This window comes from Microcaecilia unicolor, chromosome 11 (assembly GCF_901765095.1).
Source record: "Microcaecilia unicolor chromosome 11, aMicUni1.1, whole genome shotgun sequence".
Taxonomy (NCBI): Eukaryota; Metazoa; Chordata; class Amphibia; order Gymnophiona; family Siphonopidae; genus Microcaecilia; species Microcaecilia unicolor.
In genome coordinates, this window is record NC_044041.1 from 78,466,423 (window position 1) to 78,483,380 (window position 16,958).

At 42.8% G+C, this 16,958-nt stretch overlaps 1 protein-coding gene across 1 annotated transcript in view; it reads left to right on the forward strand.

Annotated features, from left to right (window-relative positions):
- Positions 1-10,641, forward strand: part of ABHD17A (abhydrolase domain containing 17A) — a 47,352-nt gene extending 36,711 nt beyond the window's left edge. The window contains exons 3-4 of the mRNA XM_030217417.1: positions 3,774-3,953; positions 5,244-10,641. Of these exons, the coding sequence (XP_030073277.1) occupies positions 3,774-3,953; positions 5,244-5,472 (409 nt within the window). The 3' untranslated portion in view covers positions 5,473-10,641. The remainder of the gene's footprint in view (positions 1-3,773; positions 3,954-5,243) is intronic.
- Positions 10,642-16,958: the final 6,317 nt, after the last annotated feature.

The following is a 16,958-nucleotide window of genomic DNA, read 5'->3' on the forward strand; positions in this document are numbered from 1 at the left end:
GTGCTTTCGGTTTTGCTCAGATTCGCACACGTGTTTATTTCTCACTATCTCTGCTTAGAGGCTGCACGTGCTTCCTTCCTCTTCCCAAAGAGCCCAAAACCAGCAGTTAAATGGGAGAACTGCAGAAGAAATCCTCTCCTTGAACGCCTTCCCCAAGCTGGTGGTGAGTTTCATTGTTAAGGCCAGCATTTGCTTCTGTACGGTCTTCTGAGCATTGGGAGAGAATAAGAATGACCTCATTAGCATCCATGTAAATAGAAGTTGTGGCTATCTTTGGCACACACGTTGATACCTGCGCTAATACCCTCTGAACATTCTGCACACGTTAATTTGCTTGCTGTTCCAGCACTAACTTCCCCTAATGTCGGCATTAGGTTTTGAGCATTGGCCCCCAAGAGAGTATAGGACTAAGCAGTTAGTGCAAGTTTTAGAGTGTGTTAACCATTAGCACAAAACCACTGCTAACTGCTTAGTATGGATGGGGTGAGGTATGGGCAGAGAATGGGCATGGACTGCACACTGCAGGTAGCACTGAAACACTTAGCAGAAGGCATTAAGTGCATCCATGTTAATTGCGAATTAACTTAATGTGCAGTAAAAAAAAACCTTTTGTGTGTGGTAACTGCCTTCCTGGACATGCTCAAAAAGAGGTGTTTTTCCCCCCCCCCCCCTTTAGTTAGGGGTGATCTGTTATTGAGCTTCAGTTTTGTTGGCTGGTTTTAGTTTTTCTGATTATTATTATTAGATTGATAATTTATTGTGTATTTTTATGATGTTTTGATTTTTTGTAGTTGTAACATTTGTTTGTATTTTAATTTTGATGTACCCCTATCTGAGGTGATTAATCATATTCAGTAAGTAAATTATAAGGGCCTCTTTTATCAAGCCACACTAGCGGTTCCCATGCGGCAATGCCGACAGGGCCCATTCAAAGTGAATGGGCTTTGTCAGCATTACTGTACTGGGAGCTGCTAGCATGACTTCATAAAAGAGGCCCTAAGTGAGGGATCTATTGGCATTTGCAAAAAACATTAGTCTTCTATCTCATGACTCTTTAATTTTCTCAGGAGTCTTTCATGAGAAACTTTGTCAAAAGCTTTCTGAAAATCTAGATACACTAGGGGCTCATTTTCAAAGCACTTAGACGTACAAATTTCCATTGGTTACAATGGAACTTTGTAAGTCTAAGTGCTTTGAAAATACGCTTCAGTATCAACTGGCTCACCTTTATTGACGTGTTTATTTGTGCCTTCAAAGAAATGAAGCAAATTGGGGAGGCAAGTCTTCCCCTGGCTGAATCCATGCTGACTCTCCCATTAAACCATGTTTATCTATGTGTGCCATAATTTTATTCTTTATAATAGTTTTCACTATTTTACCTGGTTCTGGTCTGTAATTTCCTGTATCACCCATGGAACCCTTTTTAAAAATTGGCATTACATTGACCACTCTCAAATCTTCAAGTACTATGGATGATTTTAATGATAGATTACTTATCACTAACAGCAGATCAGCAATTTCATGTTTGAGTTCTTTCAGTACCTTCGGATGCATGCCATCCAGTCCAAGTGATTTACCACTCTTTAATTTATCAGTTTGGCTCAGACATCTTCCAGGTTCACTGAGATTTCTTTTAGTTCCTCACCATCATCACCCTTGAAAACCATTTCTGGTATAGGTATGTCTTACATCTTCTTCCATAAAGTCCAAAGCAAAGTATTTATTCAGTCTCTCTGAGTGTCCCTTTTGGTCCTTCATGATCTAACGGTCCCACGGATTCCCTCACAGGCTTTCTCCTTCTGATGCTCCTTAAAAACTTCTTACTGTGAGTTTTTGCCTCTGTGGCAAGTTTCTCTTCATATTTTCTTTTAGCCTTCTTTATCAGTGCTTTGCTTCTAACTTGCCAGTGCTTGACGCTTCTTATTTTCTTCATTTGGGTCCTTTGTCGGTTCTTTTAAGGATGTTTTTTTGGCTCTAATAGCTTCTTTCACTTCACCTTTTAATCATGTTGGCTGTTTGCTTTTCTTTTTATCTTTGTAAATACGTGGAATGCATCTGGTCTGGGCTTCCAAGATCACCTGATAAATAAGTAAAAATGTAACTAAAAACAATGGAAACAAACTGCTAGATTGGCTGTTCTGAAAATATTTGTGAAATACAGTATTTTAAATCAACAAAACTCTAGTAAAATGAAGTTTTCTGTGTATACGTCTCATGATCTTGCGGGCTGCATAAAATTCAATGGCAGGCCGCATTCAGCCCATGGTTGACAGATTTCCCACCCCTGTTCTAGAACATTCTTTCCTCTGACAGCTTTACTTCTTGTGAATCATTAATATCTTCAAGGTGGACTATTTGTCTTTATCATATCTCAGCTTTTAGGCTGTATATATTTAGGTTCTTAAGTCTCATGTCATAAGACTTTTGGCGCAGACCCTGCATCATTTTCACAGCCTCTCTCTAGATCACTTCCACCCTGTTTACTCTTCAAAAATAAGACTTTCTGACATGGACATAATACTTCAGGTGAGAGCTCACCAACAGCCAGTACAAAAAAACATTATTACTTCCATTTTTCTGCTGGCCATTCCTCTCCCTATGCACCCCAACATCTCTCTGATCACTGCTTTGTCGCACTGTTTTATTGCCTTAAATAAGAAATCCACTCCCAATTAATGACAGTCACCTAATTCCCTATTCCACTCTGAGGCTCATTTTCAAATCTCTTAAACTTACAAAGTTCCATAATGGAACTTTGTAAGTCTAAGTACTTTGAAAGAGGGGCATGGCTAGGTGGGGCCACGGGGGCATGGGCCCCCACAGATTTAGTCCTTGCCCCCTTTACTTTTGACCCCTGCCGACCCTCCCCCGCCACTTTCGACCCGCTGCCACAAGGTACCTTTGCTGGCGGGGTCCCCAACCCCCACCAGCCTTAGTCTTCTTCAGCGCGTTCGCTGATCTGTGCTGTGAGTCCTGACGTTCAACACATCCTGCACGTTCCTTTAAGTGAAACTGGCGGGGGAGGGTTGGTGACGGGGGGGGGGGGGGGTCGGTGGCTGGGGGAAGCAGGCTAAAATGTGCCCCCCCCCCACTTCCTCCCTCCCACCAAGGTCTGGCTACGCCCCTGCTTTGAAAATACACCTCCAGGTGTACTGTCTGTTCATCTAAACAGAACCCCTTAGTAATTCCTTCATCATTTTTTTTTTTTTTTAAGGTATGTTTCGGGATTGTGTTTGGTGTTCTAGTCCCTACTTTATGGATCAAGCCTCCCATATCCCTGCACCTTGAGGCCTCCCATCAGAAACTTAAAAACTTTCTCAAGATTTCTTTTTCAAAAGGCATTTGATTGCTGATTTTTATTCCCTTCCCATTAGAGTTGAGTGAGTACAGATTTTTAGTTTTGGGGCCCTATGGATACAGCAGCAGAATTGACTTTCCTTTCCTTTCCTTTCCTTTCCTTCCTTCCTTCCTTCACTATCGGAAAAGTGTATTTCACCATTTTCTACTTTTTATTTCTTACTGTATGTAATTTTTATTATATAGTAAACCGCCTGGATGGCTTGTCTATAGGCCGGTAGATCAAATAAAGAGAAACGTGAAACTTAATTGCCAGTTCTAGAGTAAGTGTCCCAGAAACAGAATTCAGACTTTGGTGTAATTTTGTATGAGAACTCTCTCAAACCTGTCCAGACCATTTCCACACAGCTTATGCTTTCGCCTGCAAATTTTTCCTGTGGCTGTGATACTTGGCTGATTTGTCTCTTCTGCCTCAGGTATGGAATCTGTCCTGAGAATATCATCTTGTATGGGCAAAGTATTGGCACCGTGCCAACCGTGGATCTGGCTTCAAGATACGAGTGTGCTGCTGTCATCCTTCACTCCCCACTCACCTCTGGAATGAGGGTTGCCTTCCCAGACACTAAGAAGACGTACTGTTTTGATGCATTCCCCAAGTAAGTTTTAAAGTTGATGGAGGAGAAAGAGGTGGAATCCTGTAACTCTATGCAGTGGTTTGTTTGGTTTTTTTTACACTGGAACTGTAGTGCCTGAACACCCTGCAAACACAAGGGTATCTGGTAGTCTGAGGAGACAGTCAAGTGTGCTCCAAGTCCTTTAGCAGCATTGTGAGAGTTATGGGAAATTGGAGAGTTCTTGTCCCCCTTTTCTGGCTATTGGGCTCCAGTAGAGCATATAACAGCATCTCCTTCCAATAACCAATTCCCTGCTCCTTGTTTCTCTCTCTGTAGGCTTGGGCAGCATATGCAGCAGCTGTCATGTGCTGGAGGTGTATCTGTGATCACAAGTTGTAACAGTACAGGAATTGTGAAGAACCTTGTTGAGGAAGTCACTTAACCCTCCCCTCCATTGCCCCATGTAAGCCGCATTGAGCCTGCCATGAGTGGGAAAAGCGCGGGGTACAAATGTAACAAAAATAAAATAAAAATAAATGCGTGCTGGTGCCTCTGATTTACACACATACATCCTCCCATCCCCACACGCATAGTTTGTGGTTTCAGAGCATGATCTGTACATCCACTCATATCCAGCCCAGAGGAACCAGAGTTTGATGCCTGGTGCAGGTCTTCTAATTCCCCTTTCCCCCTCCTCCCCTCAAAAAAAAAAAATACGCCATCTAAGATTCTGAAAGGTTTCCCATCATTGCCAGCAAAAATGACATGATTTCTAGATATCTTATTTGCCAGCACTGCTTGCCTGCATTCAAAAGATTCTACAGCAGGACATCCTGGATAAGTTGGGATGGAAGGACTTGGGGAAAAAGGTTAGTTATCCCTGTCTCTAATTTTGGCCACAAAAGTTAGGTATCTAGCATTGAAAATCAGCACTAGATGCCCAAATACTCTCCCTCAACCTGTCCACCCATTCTTTAGGTGCTTAAGTTTAGGGGCTCAGTAGGGGGAAAATTTCAGTTAGAAAGATCTGGGTGACTACCTCCTCCATCTTTCAAATTCTCTTTAATCATGCAAATGCTCTCTGAAGGATTATATGTTTTCATGCTTAGGAAGTCTGATAGATGCTTAGTGTGTATCCAAGCTAAGAGTCACAGCTTTGATTGGCCTGATTTAAGATTCCTAAACTCATATTAAAGGGTCTGACTGTCCCCTATTCATATCAAAAGTCCCATTTTAACATATGCAGTGGTGTCTTCAGCTGTTTAACTGGAAAAGTATCATCTGCTTTGGGACTGTGTGTTTATTTTCTTTTCTTATGGACTGTTTTCACAGCATTGAAAAGGTGTCAAAGATTACCTCCCCCGTCTTGATCATCCATGGCACAGAGGACGAGGTCATCGATTTCTCACATGGCTTGGCCCTGTACGAACGCTGTCCCAAGGCAGTGGAGCCATTGTGGGTGGAGGGGGCAGGCCACAATGACATAGAACTGTACAGCCAGTACCTGGACCGTCTGCGCAGGTTCATCTCACAGGAGCTGCTCAGCCAGCATAGTAACTGATGCCTCTGACCCAGTGTGGAGGGGGGAGGCATAGAGCAATTCAGCTCAGCTCTGTTCAGAGATGTGATGAGCAGGGACGTCCTCAGCCCTCACTAAACTTTGGGACAGCATTGAAATTGGAAACAGAAAGAACCTCCTCCTCTCCCCCTCCCCCCACCAAAAAATATACCCAAATCCAGGGTGTATATTTTGTTTTCTAGTTTTCAGAAGTTTGATACAAGCACAAAAGGAAAGAACTGAAAAGCGCTTTTGTGGATAGTATAACACTACTGTGTAAAAATTTCCAGTTCCATGTAGAACAAACTCTCCTTCATTCTGAAGGCTGCAGGAGTTGCTTCAGTTAGGTTTTGTTTGTTTGTTTGTTTGTTTTTTTGGGATAATATCTGTACCCAAGGGGCATCATGTTGTGACTCTTGTACGGTCAGCAGCTGAAGTGACTGTCTCTTTAAAAATGGTCTGTCCCCCTTTTTTTTTTTTTTGTTTCCATTGTCTTAAAAAAAAACTCTCTACAGTCCAATCCATTTCAGCTGGGTTTGAAGAGATGTCCCTCATTCCTGTTGGAGTTGTTTGCTATCTCTGCTCCACTTTGAGTTTTTATCCTTCCATGTGCATAGGGCTGCATTTCCTGCTTTTTCTTAGGAAATTCAGAAGGACGGGTACATGCAGCAGGCATAAATCCTAGCCTGGATGAGCCTCTGGCCTGACCTAAGTGCATGGCTGGTCGACACCCACAAAATTATTAGAATAAGACAGGATGAAATAGACTTAATGATGAATGTCTGAAGTTAACCTGGAAGACATTGTCTTTGTAAGCTTGCAGTAGGGCACTGTTCTGGAAATTGGGGTCAGCTTTGATTTTTGAGCCTCAAGTGACATTTTTTAAGTTGATGAGGAGAATAACCCTCCCCCCACCCTTTCCTATATTTATATATGCAAGTTCTTGAAAGAAGCAGTTTCCCGTTTTCTTTTAGGGCCTGATATTCAGCTGGCAGCGATCAACATTATGCTGACAGCCACTAGCATTAAATCTGGAAATTCAGTGCCAGGGCCTGTCTGGACACTGCATTGAATTTCTGGGTTTCTGGAGCTGGCTAACGCAAAGCCGATTAGGTGCGATATTCAGCACTTAACCAACTATGTTAGAACTGAATTTTATGCCGTCCTATGTAGGCAGTTAACCTGGCTGATTTAAGTGCTGAATATCAACACTTAACTGGCCAAGTGCTGACTCCATCCCCAAAATAGCCAGTTTCCATTTCGGTGCTGACTGGTTATTTTCAGTGGCACTAACCACTTAAGTGCCACTGAAAATTAGCAGTTAGCCCTAAACAGGCAATCTGGCCAAGAGCCATTTCTAGCTGTTTAAATCGCTTTGAATATTGGTCCCTAGTGCTTTTGAACACAGAATGCAAAAGTACCATGTTACTGCATTCAGTACATCTGTCTCGTGGCCGGAGAACTTCATTAAACTACACTAATTAACCAGCAACTTGGGAGGGGAAAGAAGACCTACCTTGGTCTTTATAAATTGCACCACTGGAATTTACCACAATCCGATGAGTTGAAGTAGGGAAGATTTGGCAAGTGCTAGGAAATCAATTCACTTTCAGGGTTTTCCTTCCCTATGTGCTGTACTTTTAATTGAATTAGAGAAATAAGATATGCCATACTGGGTCAGACTAAAGGTCCATCCAGCCCAATCTTCTGTCTCTGGTCACAAGTACCTAGCAGGATCCCAGGAAGTAGGTCTGTTCTTTACTGTTCATACCCAAAGATAAGCAGTGGCTTTGCAAAGTCAATATGGCTAATAATTGTTTATAGACTTTTCCTCCAAGAGTTTGGCCACGGCCTTTTAAAGGGGAATCATGGATTATGGTGCCAGTTGGGCAAGAGTAACTGGGGATCATTTTAGCCCCACTGCAATCTGCTGGATTACATGGATAAGCTGGGTGAGGCGACCAGAAGCCACTATGGGAGGGCTGGCAATATTGAGTGGGGGGCAAGGCTGTGAGATGGGGATGTGGTATACTTGCATAGGAAAACCACACAGAGGTGAAGGAATAAAAACACTACCACTACAAAAGTCACAGTTAAACCCCCCCCCCCCCCCCCAAAAAAAAAAAAAAAAAAAAAAAAGTAAGGTATGCAATAGTACTTCCAACACAGAACCAGGAAGTACCATTGGATACCCTACTTTTTACTTGATACCTTGGCCACATCCTCTGGCAAATATTCCACATTTTGATTTTGCATTGAGTGAAAAAAATATCACAGAACAGAAGTTACCAATAGAAAAGGCTGCTTCAGGTGTTCAAATTACAGCTATATTGTGGCTTATGCCTTTCATTCAAATCAGATTCCCCAATTGTTTTAGGGAATTTGTATATCTGGACCCTATAGGCAGCCATTCTGTTAAACAGGGGGGTGTAGCAATTGCAGGAGCCATCGCAGCACTGCCTATGATCGACCTGTAGTGGGGGTGGGGTATATCAATAGGAGCTCTGGTTGAGGGGAGATGTTCGAAGCCTTCTGCCTATCTTTAAACTCCAAATCTGAGTTAAAAGGTTGAGAGGGGGATCCTTTCATCCTGTGACTGAGGGTGCTGAACCTGATGCAAATTATCCTTCTCTGGACATAGTGAAGAAATTTGGCTCCTAGGGTTTAGTTTGCAAGATCAAAGGACAGTTTGTTAAAGAGGGTAGGGTTGCTGAGAGCTCTTTCATGAGCAGTAGAATAATCTTTTGGTGAGTTTAAGATGAATTTCATTTTATTCTCTTTGTAAAAATGTATGCAATTACCTAGACTGTAATCTGCAGTTGTTGTAAATGTCTGTATCTGATGAGATATGTCTATGGTTCGTTATCTGCCCAGAACCTATTGAGATTAATGCGGACTATAGATCATAAGAAGAGAAGAGAATAAGCGGGAAGCAAATGGCTAACGAGAAGATGTCTCCAGGTAAAGGATAGGTGATGGGAGGAAATGAAGGTGTTCATTAATACTTTTTTTTACATTTATTTTCCATTTATGCAAAATTTTTCCAAAATTTACAACCACAAAGATCTTGATCCAGAAATCCAGTAATAACATAATTAAGGTAAAGACCCTAAAGTCAAAATAAAGGAAAGATATAAAAAAAACCATAAGTCCTCAAATGGCGAAAGCGAAGACTAGAAAGCCTAGGAGGCAGGTAAAATAAGAAATTAACAAAAAAAAAAAAATCACATACAATCTAAATAATTCAAGCAGAACATACCCTTAAACCCTACAAACTGGACTTGGAGGAGGAAGCATTCAAATAAAGCTTGTAACCGTAAAAGATCATAAAAGACATTTCTTATCAAGATCTTTAGTCAAACATTTACAAGGAAACTAAGGGGCCCTTTTACAAAGTGGCGGTAGAGCTGTTGTCACTTTGCTGTGCACCAAGTTGGGACTATGACAGGAGCCCAGTGGTAGTTCTCACCCCCTGTGTGTGCCATTTCTGGTGCTACAAAAATATTTTTGTAGTGCCAGGGCTTACCTGGTGGTAATCGGTGCTTCCTGGTTACCATCAGCTTAGGGCAAGAGCCGTTACCATCACCTAAATAGGTGTAGGTAAGGGCTCCCCCTTGGAAATGACCGCACGCCAATCTCTGTGCTTAGCGCATGGCCATTTCCTTAAAAAAAAAAAAAAAACTACCCACTGTGGTAAAAGGGGGCCTCGGCGTGCGTCAAAAACACATGCCAATGCTACCACAGGCCCCCTTCTACTGCAACTTGGTAAAAGGGCCCTTAGTTGATGCGCTGCCCTTACTCCACTCTCGCACACTCCTAACCTAGTCGGTTGGGGGATGGTCAGTGGAAATATTCAAAGGCACTGACCTGTAAAGTGTCGCTGAATATTAGGCGCCAGCTCAGTAGGGTTTAATCAAGCTTCTCCTGCCCGGTTAAACCTATTTGAAAATTGACCCCAGAGCACCTATCTGGCACTCCTGTAACATTGCTGTCTTGGCTTCAGTCAAATCAGTTTATTAGTGTTACATGGACATAGCTGGCCTTTGTAATTGCACCACTTTGATGTCCGCTTCCCACCGTGAAACCAGTGGGTGAGGAGAAGATGTAAGGGCTAGCTGGCGGTGCATGGGTGTAGTATAGAGCGTCCATGCTGAGGAGTACAGTTACTGAGGGGGAGGGAGGGATAGGGAAAGGAAAAAGAAACACTAACTTTTGGTCAGCTACCAATCCCAAAGCTGACACAGTTAAGCGTGGGGCCCTGTGCAGCCACCCCTGCTCATGGATTAAGTGACTCTGTGGCTAACAGTTTATACACTTTCCCCACTCTCACTTCACAGCTTCCTTAAGATTCTATCTGTGCTCCAATGAAAGAATATTTTTAGGTGTCTACATAACCACTCCCCTTATCCTGCCACGGTAACCTTCATTTTCTTATGGACCAGAGACGTTTAGTGTGTACAAAGTGAGTTCACAGGCCCAGCTGTGGTTCTCAACTCTTCTTTTCTATCTGAACAACTGACTGAGATTCCGTTAAACTGATTTCGAGCTTCATGTGGCTGAGTGTAATTGATCCTTGTATGCCCCATATGGTTCAGACATGAACCCTTCAATAGGCAGGTGACAGTTTCCTGTCCTGTAGTTCTCTGTGCTCAGTGTCGTAACAACTGAGACCACAATGAAACACATACCATTGAAATTTTAAAAAATAAATCATGGAAACTGAGGTGATGCCAGTGCCCATTGTTAAACAAAATGATGAAAAGCAATGCATTTATTTTATTGAAATTGCTCAAAACCTACCACAGTGGCTATGAGCTGAACACCAGAGGGAAGACGAGATTTCTGGCCTTTGGACATGGCTGTTATTTTCAAGGCTGTAGGTAAGGGGTCCTAAAAGAAAGATGTAAACATAATATTTTCACTGTATATGTGGCCTTTTCCCAAAATTTGCTTTCCTCGGAGTCATTAATATTAAAAACAAGTTTCAGCATGTACCGTTGGGTTTGCGTATGTGTGTGCGTGTACTTGTATGTTTTATCCCTGTGTGCATGCATGTACTTCTGAGGGCAGGGGTACATATAGACCTTTTTTCCTCATGTATTTCTATGACCATTTGTGTTTATATTTGTCTGAGCACTCTTTTCATCTGTAAATACATTTGTTTGGTGTTGGTCTCTGGACAGTTCATTTTTTTGTAACTGTGTAATTGGGTGGAACCTTTTTTTTTTTGTCATGGGTTTTGGGGCAAAATCTTTCAAGTGAATGACAAATTCCTGTCAAAATATTTCAGATAAAAGTGAGAACCAGGTAATACTGTATCTTGGAGAAATAGGAAAAGAAAGGATTATGGCAAATTCTTCTGTCTGTATAGTGAAAGCAACTGGTCATTTATAATATGTTGTGGGCTTGGGCAAAACGGTGTAACATGCAGAACTGCAGTTCACTCATGGATTGCTTTTGGGTACAAAGGTTTCCATTCTTGTTTCTTTGTACCTCTAGAGCAGTGGTTCTCAACCAGTGTGTCACCAACATCTGGGAGGTGTGTCATTCAAATATTTTACAGCACTGCTTTCTTTAACAATCCTGTGTATGGCAGGTTGGAGAGAGCCGAGAACAAGGCAGTCAGGTACTTGAAATCTCCATTACTAGTCCCTAGTTCTATCACAAGCCTCAACTGGAAATGTTGCTGGCCTCTGGCCATCCCTCTCCTCCACCTTCACCTGATACAGACCCCAGATACAGAAACGGCATTATCCAAAGTCTGTAATGACCTGTTCCTCGCCAAATCCAAAGGTCATTACTCCATCCTCATTCTCCTCGACCTATCCGCCGCTTTTGACACTGTCAATCACAACTTCTTGACACACTGTCCTCTTTTGGGTTCCAGGGCTCTGTCTTCTCCTTTTTCTCCTCTTATCTCTCCCATCGTACCTTCAGAGTACACTCTCATGGCTCTTCCTCCACCCCTATCCCGCTCTCTGTTGGAGTCCCTCAGGGTTCTGTCCTTGGACCCCTTCTTTTCTCTATCTACACCTCTTCTCTGGGCTCCCTGATCTCGTCTCATGGCTTCCAGTATCATCTTTATGCTGACGACACCCAGCTTTATCTCTCCACACCTGACATCACTGCGGAAACCCAAGCCAAAGTATCGGCCTGCTTATCCGACATTGCTGCCTGGATGTCCAACCGCCACCTGAAACTGAACATGGCCAAGACCGAACTTCTTGTCTTCCCAACCAAACCCACTTCTCCTCTACCTCCACTCTCTATCTCAGTTAATAACACCCTCGTCGTCCCCGTCTCATCTGCCCGCAACCTTGGTGTCATCTTCGACTCCTCCCTCTCCTTCTCTGCGCACATCCAGCAGATAGCCAAGACCTGTCGCTTCTTCCTCTATAACATTAGCAAAATCCGCCCTTTCCTCTCTGAGCACACCACCCGAACTCTCATCCACTCTCTCGTTATCTCTCGCCTTGACTACTGCAACCTACTCCTCACTGGTCTCCCACTTAGCCACCTATCCCCCCCTTCAGTCTGTTCAGAACTCTGCTGCACATCTTATCTTCCGCCTGAACCGATACACTCACATCACCCCTCTCCTCAAGTCACTTCATTGGCTTCCGATCATGTACCACATTCAATTCAAGCTTCTGCTACTAACCTACAAATGTACTCGATCTGCAGCCCCTCCTTACCTCTCAACTCTCATCTCCCCTTACGTTCCGACCTGTAACCTCCGCTCTCAAGACAAATCCCTCCTTCCAGTACCCTTCTCCACCACCGCCAACTCCAGGCTCTGCCCTTTCTGCCTCGCCTCACCACACGCGTGGAACAAACTCCCCGAGCCCACACGTCAGGCCCCCTCCCTCCCCATCTTCAAATCCCTGCTTAAAGCCCACCTCTTCAATGTCGCCTTCGGCACCTAACCTCTACACCTCTACCCAGGAAATCTAGACTTCCCAACTTGACATTTCGTTCTTTAGATTGTAAGCTCATTTGAGCAGGGACCGTCCTTCCTTGTTTATTTTGTACAGCGCTGCGTAACCCTAGTAGCGCTCTAGAAATGTTAAGTAGTAGTAGTATTTCCCTTGCATCATTGATAGCAACAGTGAAATGATTTATACGGTTTTGAATTTCTTTAGCTGTGACTTGTAGTATTCAGTGTGTCATGCACATGAACATTGTCAGGTGTGTCACAAGAGAAGGAAGGTTGAGAACCACTGCTCAGTCACGTTTTCAGTATATCCACAATGAATATTCATGAGAGAGATTTTCATGCAGTGGAGGCAGTGCATGCAGATCTCGCTCATGAATATTCCGTGTGGATATCCTGAAAACATTACTGACTGGGGTGCTTCTAGGACCAGGTTTGCTCTAGAACAATGCTTCTCTACCCTCTCCTGGAGCGCATTCCTTGCCAGTCAAGTCTTTAGGATTACCACAATGAGTTTTTAGATTGTAAGCTCTTTGAGCAGGGACTGTCCTTCTATGTTTAAATTGTACAGCGCTGCGTAACCCTAGTAGCGCTTTAGAAATGCTAGTTAGTAGTAGTAGTAGTATGGCTCAGACAAATTTGCATATAATGGGTCTTTGATATTTGCAGCTTTATTTCATGCATATTCATTGTGGTAATCCCAAAAAAGGAGAGGGTTAAGAAGCACTGCTGTAGAGGTCAGTGTGTATATGTGCATCTGCACATAGGTTGACCTTTTGCCATATATGTCTATGACAAGAACTAGACTTTGTATTAGGCAGAGCAGGCACCTGCCTAGGGGCAGTTGCTCTACCACTGGAACTCTGCTCTTAGTCCTAAAAGAAAGGATCCTACACATTGTTGTCCCTATTTTAAGTTGGCTGACTGCTTAGCTAACATGATAGCAAGAGGGACTCTACCATAATTTGTGACTTTTGAAGGGAGATCTCCCCATCCCCAGTTGTAGAAGGCAGCCCGCTGTTCCAATACCTATGAATGACTGTGTATAAGAAGAAATTATGACTTACCTGATAATTTTCTTTTTTTATAGTCCTGCTAGCCCAGTCCAGAACCTGTGGGTTATGCCCATTGGCCAGCAGATGGAGATAAAGACTAAGGACTTGTGAGATCTGCCTTCTAAGGGCCTTGTGCAGCCTTAGGTCTTCAGTATTTTGAATGACAAAAGCAATGGAGAATAGGCGTATCCACTTTATCTGTTTTGTATAGCTAAAATGAATATAACTACATGAATAGAGAGTTGGTAGATATAAACCCTGTGACAATATATGAGGAAAGGTGTAATGCATGCCAAGCTCTCCTAACAGAGAGGTCTCATGGCCACAATTGATATTTTTAGGAGAGTCTTTGGACTGGTCTGGTAGCACTAAAGGAAAAAAATTAGAAGGTAAAACATAATTTCTCCTTCCTTAGCATCGGTACCAGACCAGTCCAGAACCTGTGGGTTGTAGCAAAGCAATCCTTAAGAGAGACAGGAATCAATACTGTCTGGTTGAAACCCTCTGACTCCAATTCTATACTTTGCTTATAAACACATATGGAAGTAAAGAAAACAATAAGCAAAAACCCAGTTAGTCCTCACAAAACATTGAGGGGTCCTTTTACTAGGCCGTGTCTTGGCGTTTACCGCCAGCTGATTTCTACAGCGAGCTAGAAATGCTACTGCTGCCTAGTAAAAGACCCCCTGAAAGAGCCAGCTTCGCACTATGAAAGGATGATTGCCCTCCTGATGGCTGGTTTCCCTCCAGGCTATTACCTCAGACAAAAGTTCTGAAGGTCAAGGGCCATAAGGACAGGAAAAGTTTTCCTGTTCTTATTGTATCTCTGAGATTGGTAGTATTAATGTAAACAGTAACTTGCCCCCAGATTCTATATATGGTGCCCAGATTTGTGCATGCTTCTGTGATGTGTGTGCAACTTAATTTGACTAATGAACTGTTAACCAGTTAACAACCAATTATTGATGTGAACTAGCACCAATTAAGATTTGCAAGTGCATCTGGCTGCACACCTAAATCCCATAGCACTCAACCCAAAAAGGACATGGCCATAGGAGGCGGCAATCCAAAACGTTGGGTGCAGTGTTTTAGAATATTGGGTTTCTGTGCTCAATTTGGGTGCTGGAATTTACACCAGGTTTCAGCAGGGATAAGACTGGCACCCAGAGTTGGGGGTGGGAACTGTCCCTAAGAACTATTATATATAGGACACACAACCTTTATTTAATAGTGCTTTGTGCCAATCTTTTCCATTGCCCATTTTTTAGCACCATTTATAGAATTTCCCCCTTACTGACCACACTCAGAATCCTACAGGAACTGAATACTTCCCAGGGGATAGATGGTTGTGATAAGACAGGCTTCAGCACGGAAGGAAGGTGAACAAGGAGAAGATTGAATTGAACCATGGAGTTGCTCTAGGAAGGGGAAAGAAGATGTTCCATTATAAACCCTCACCATAGCCATTGTCCTTGGCAGAGGAAATAGCCGTTAGGAGATTCTACAAGGAAGGAATTTTGCAGGATTCAGTTTATAAGTAGACCTTCCAAGATAGCAGGACTACATACAGGGATAAGCTTTGCAACTGATCTTGAGAGAGAGAGTGTATGAGAGTGCAGTAACTCACGATGCACCAGAGGAGAAGACTTCCTTAAACAACCTTGAATTGCAGAACATCACCACTAGCTTAAGATAATACACTTAAACTTTTTTCATAACTGAAGAAGCCAAAATATATATACAGGAATATACCATCATTCTCGTCTAGAGCCTTCAGAATGCAGCAGAAGAGAGCACCTTCCTAACCTGGAGGTAGATGACAAAGACTTCCCTCAAAAACATACCTTGCATCAAGGCAACCTGTTGAGAAGAAAGTCAGGTCTCCAAATCTGGGAACAGCTATGGTTCTATGAAAAAAATATAGAGGGTAACCAGGAAAGGCTTCAGTTCTAGCCTTTCTATAGCACCTCGCTCATAATCCTGAGTGCAACAGTGAGCTAACAGGTCATAAGTAACTGGCTGAATTCCCAAAGAGGTAAACAAACTCCATGCCGCTTTTTTTTCCAAGGACAAGCAGCTTCTGGGTCAAATCCAGAGGAGCCAACCATTGGAAAGCTAGGAATTCCAAACTACATGACAGGAGCGATAAGTAAGGAGCTAATGTAATGCTATTAGAGCCAACACGTAGAAATATCTCTTTTGTTCAGCATGAGAACCAAGCCTTAGGGAATAGAAGCTATTTTCCCAGAGACCAGGATGCATCTTCTGAAAAGATTTGGGAGTCCGTGCTGAGCTCCAATTACATACGCTGGAATAGACTGCATTTGTTTACAAAAAAATTCCATACTTGCATCTGAGGCCACTTGTGGTACTCTTAGCTGATAATGTAAAACATCTCCATCAAGATTGTGACAAATTCTCACCCTCTATCCTTGGAGACAGAATTCAGCCTGCTGTGACTTTTTGACAGTAGATACCGAACTCTATTGTTCCACTGTTTTGCAATTGATTGCTGCAGTGAGGATGACCTCTGAAGGATTACACCTGTAGCAAACAATGACCAGTAGACTCACTCCTGAAGTAGAGAATAAGAATAAGACCACCACTTGATGATGATTCCTGCTAGAAATGTCAATTAATGAAGACTAGGAATGAACATGCCAAGGACTGAAAATGGATCAAAGCCTGGGTTAGGCTAGAGTGGCCACTTTCACCTCCACAGCTTGAATGCAGCTTCCATTCAGATCTGCAACTGGAGCTTCTACTCTCCATACCTCATTGTTGTAGGGATCCTTGAGGGCCCAGTCACCCTCCACATAAACCATAGAATTTTTGGATATTACTGAGGCCAGTTGCATTCCAGAAGACTCAGCTACAGGTTGAGGAGGAAGTCAGCCAAGCAGGGAAAGGTTTGCAAGAAAAACTGTACCTGTTATCTCTTTGCCACCTCCTGCTGATTACTAGCATAATTAAGAAGATTGCCTAGAATGTATGAAGGCTGATCTTCCACCTTGGAGTAATGATGGTTCAACTACCTACACTTTAGAAAACTGCCTAAATGCTGGTGGAGGGCTAGGGAAACATTCATAATGGAAATTTGCCCAAATTACACTTCTGAAGACTTCATGGAGCAGTGTCCTGCATGCACAAGAAACTTCCAGAAGTAAGCAAAAAAAAAAAAAAAAGTACAATAACAACCAGATACAAAAATATATTAAAAAAAAAAAAAAAGCAAAAGACAGAGTTCTGCAATTAAGTAAATTTAATATTATGAAACAATGACAAAATAACTCTATATGTGTCACCGACAGGGTGCATCAGGGTTACTGTTGACATGCAACAAGCAATCACAGATATTATATAGTCTTCACTGGACTGAGTCAGGAATTGTCATTTTTTTCTATATGTTGCTTGTTACCTTTAGGCACAAAAGCGCCCACAGGTACAGAAAGCACATTTTACTAATCCAGGTTTCCAAAGCAGGGGGGAGGGGGGGGGGA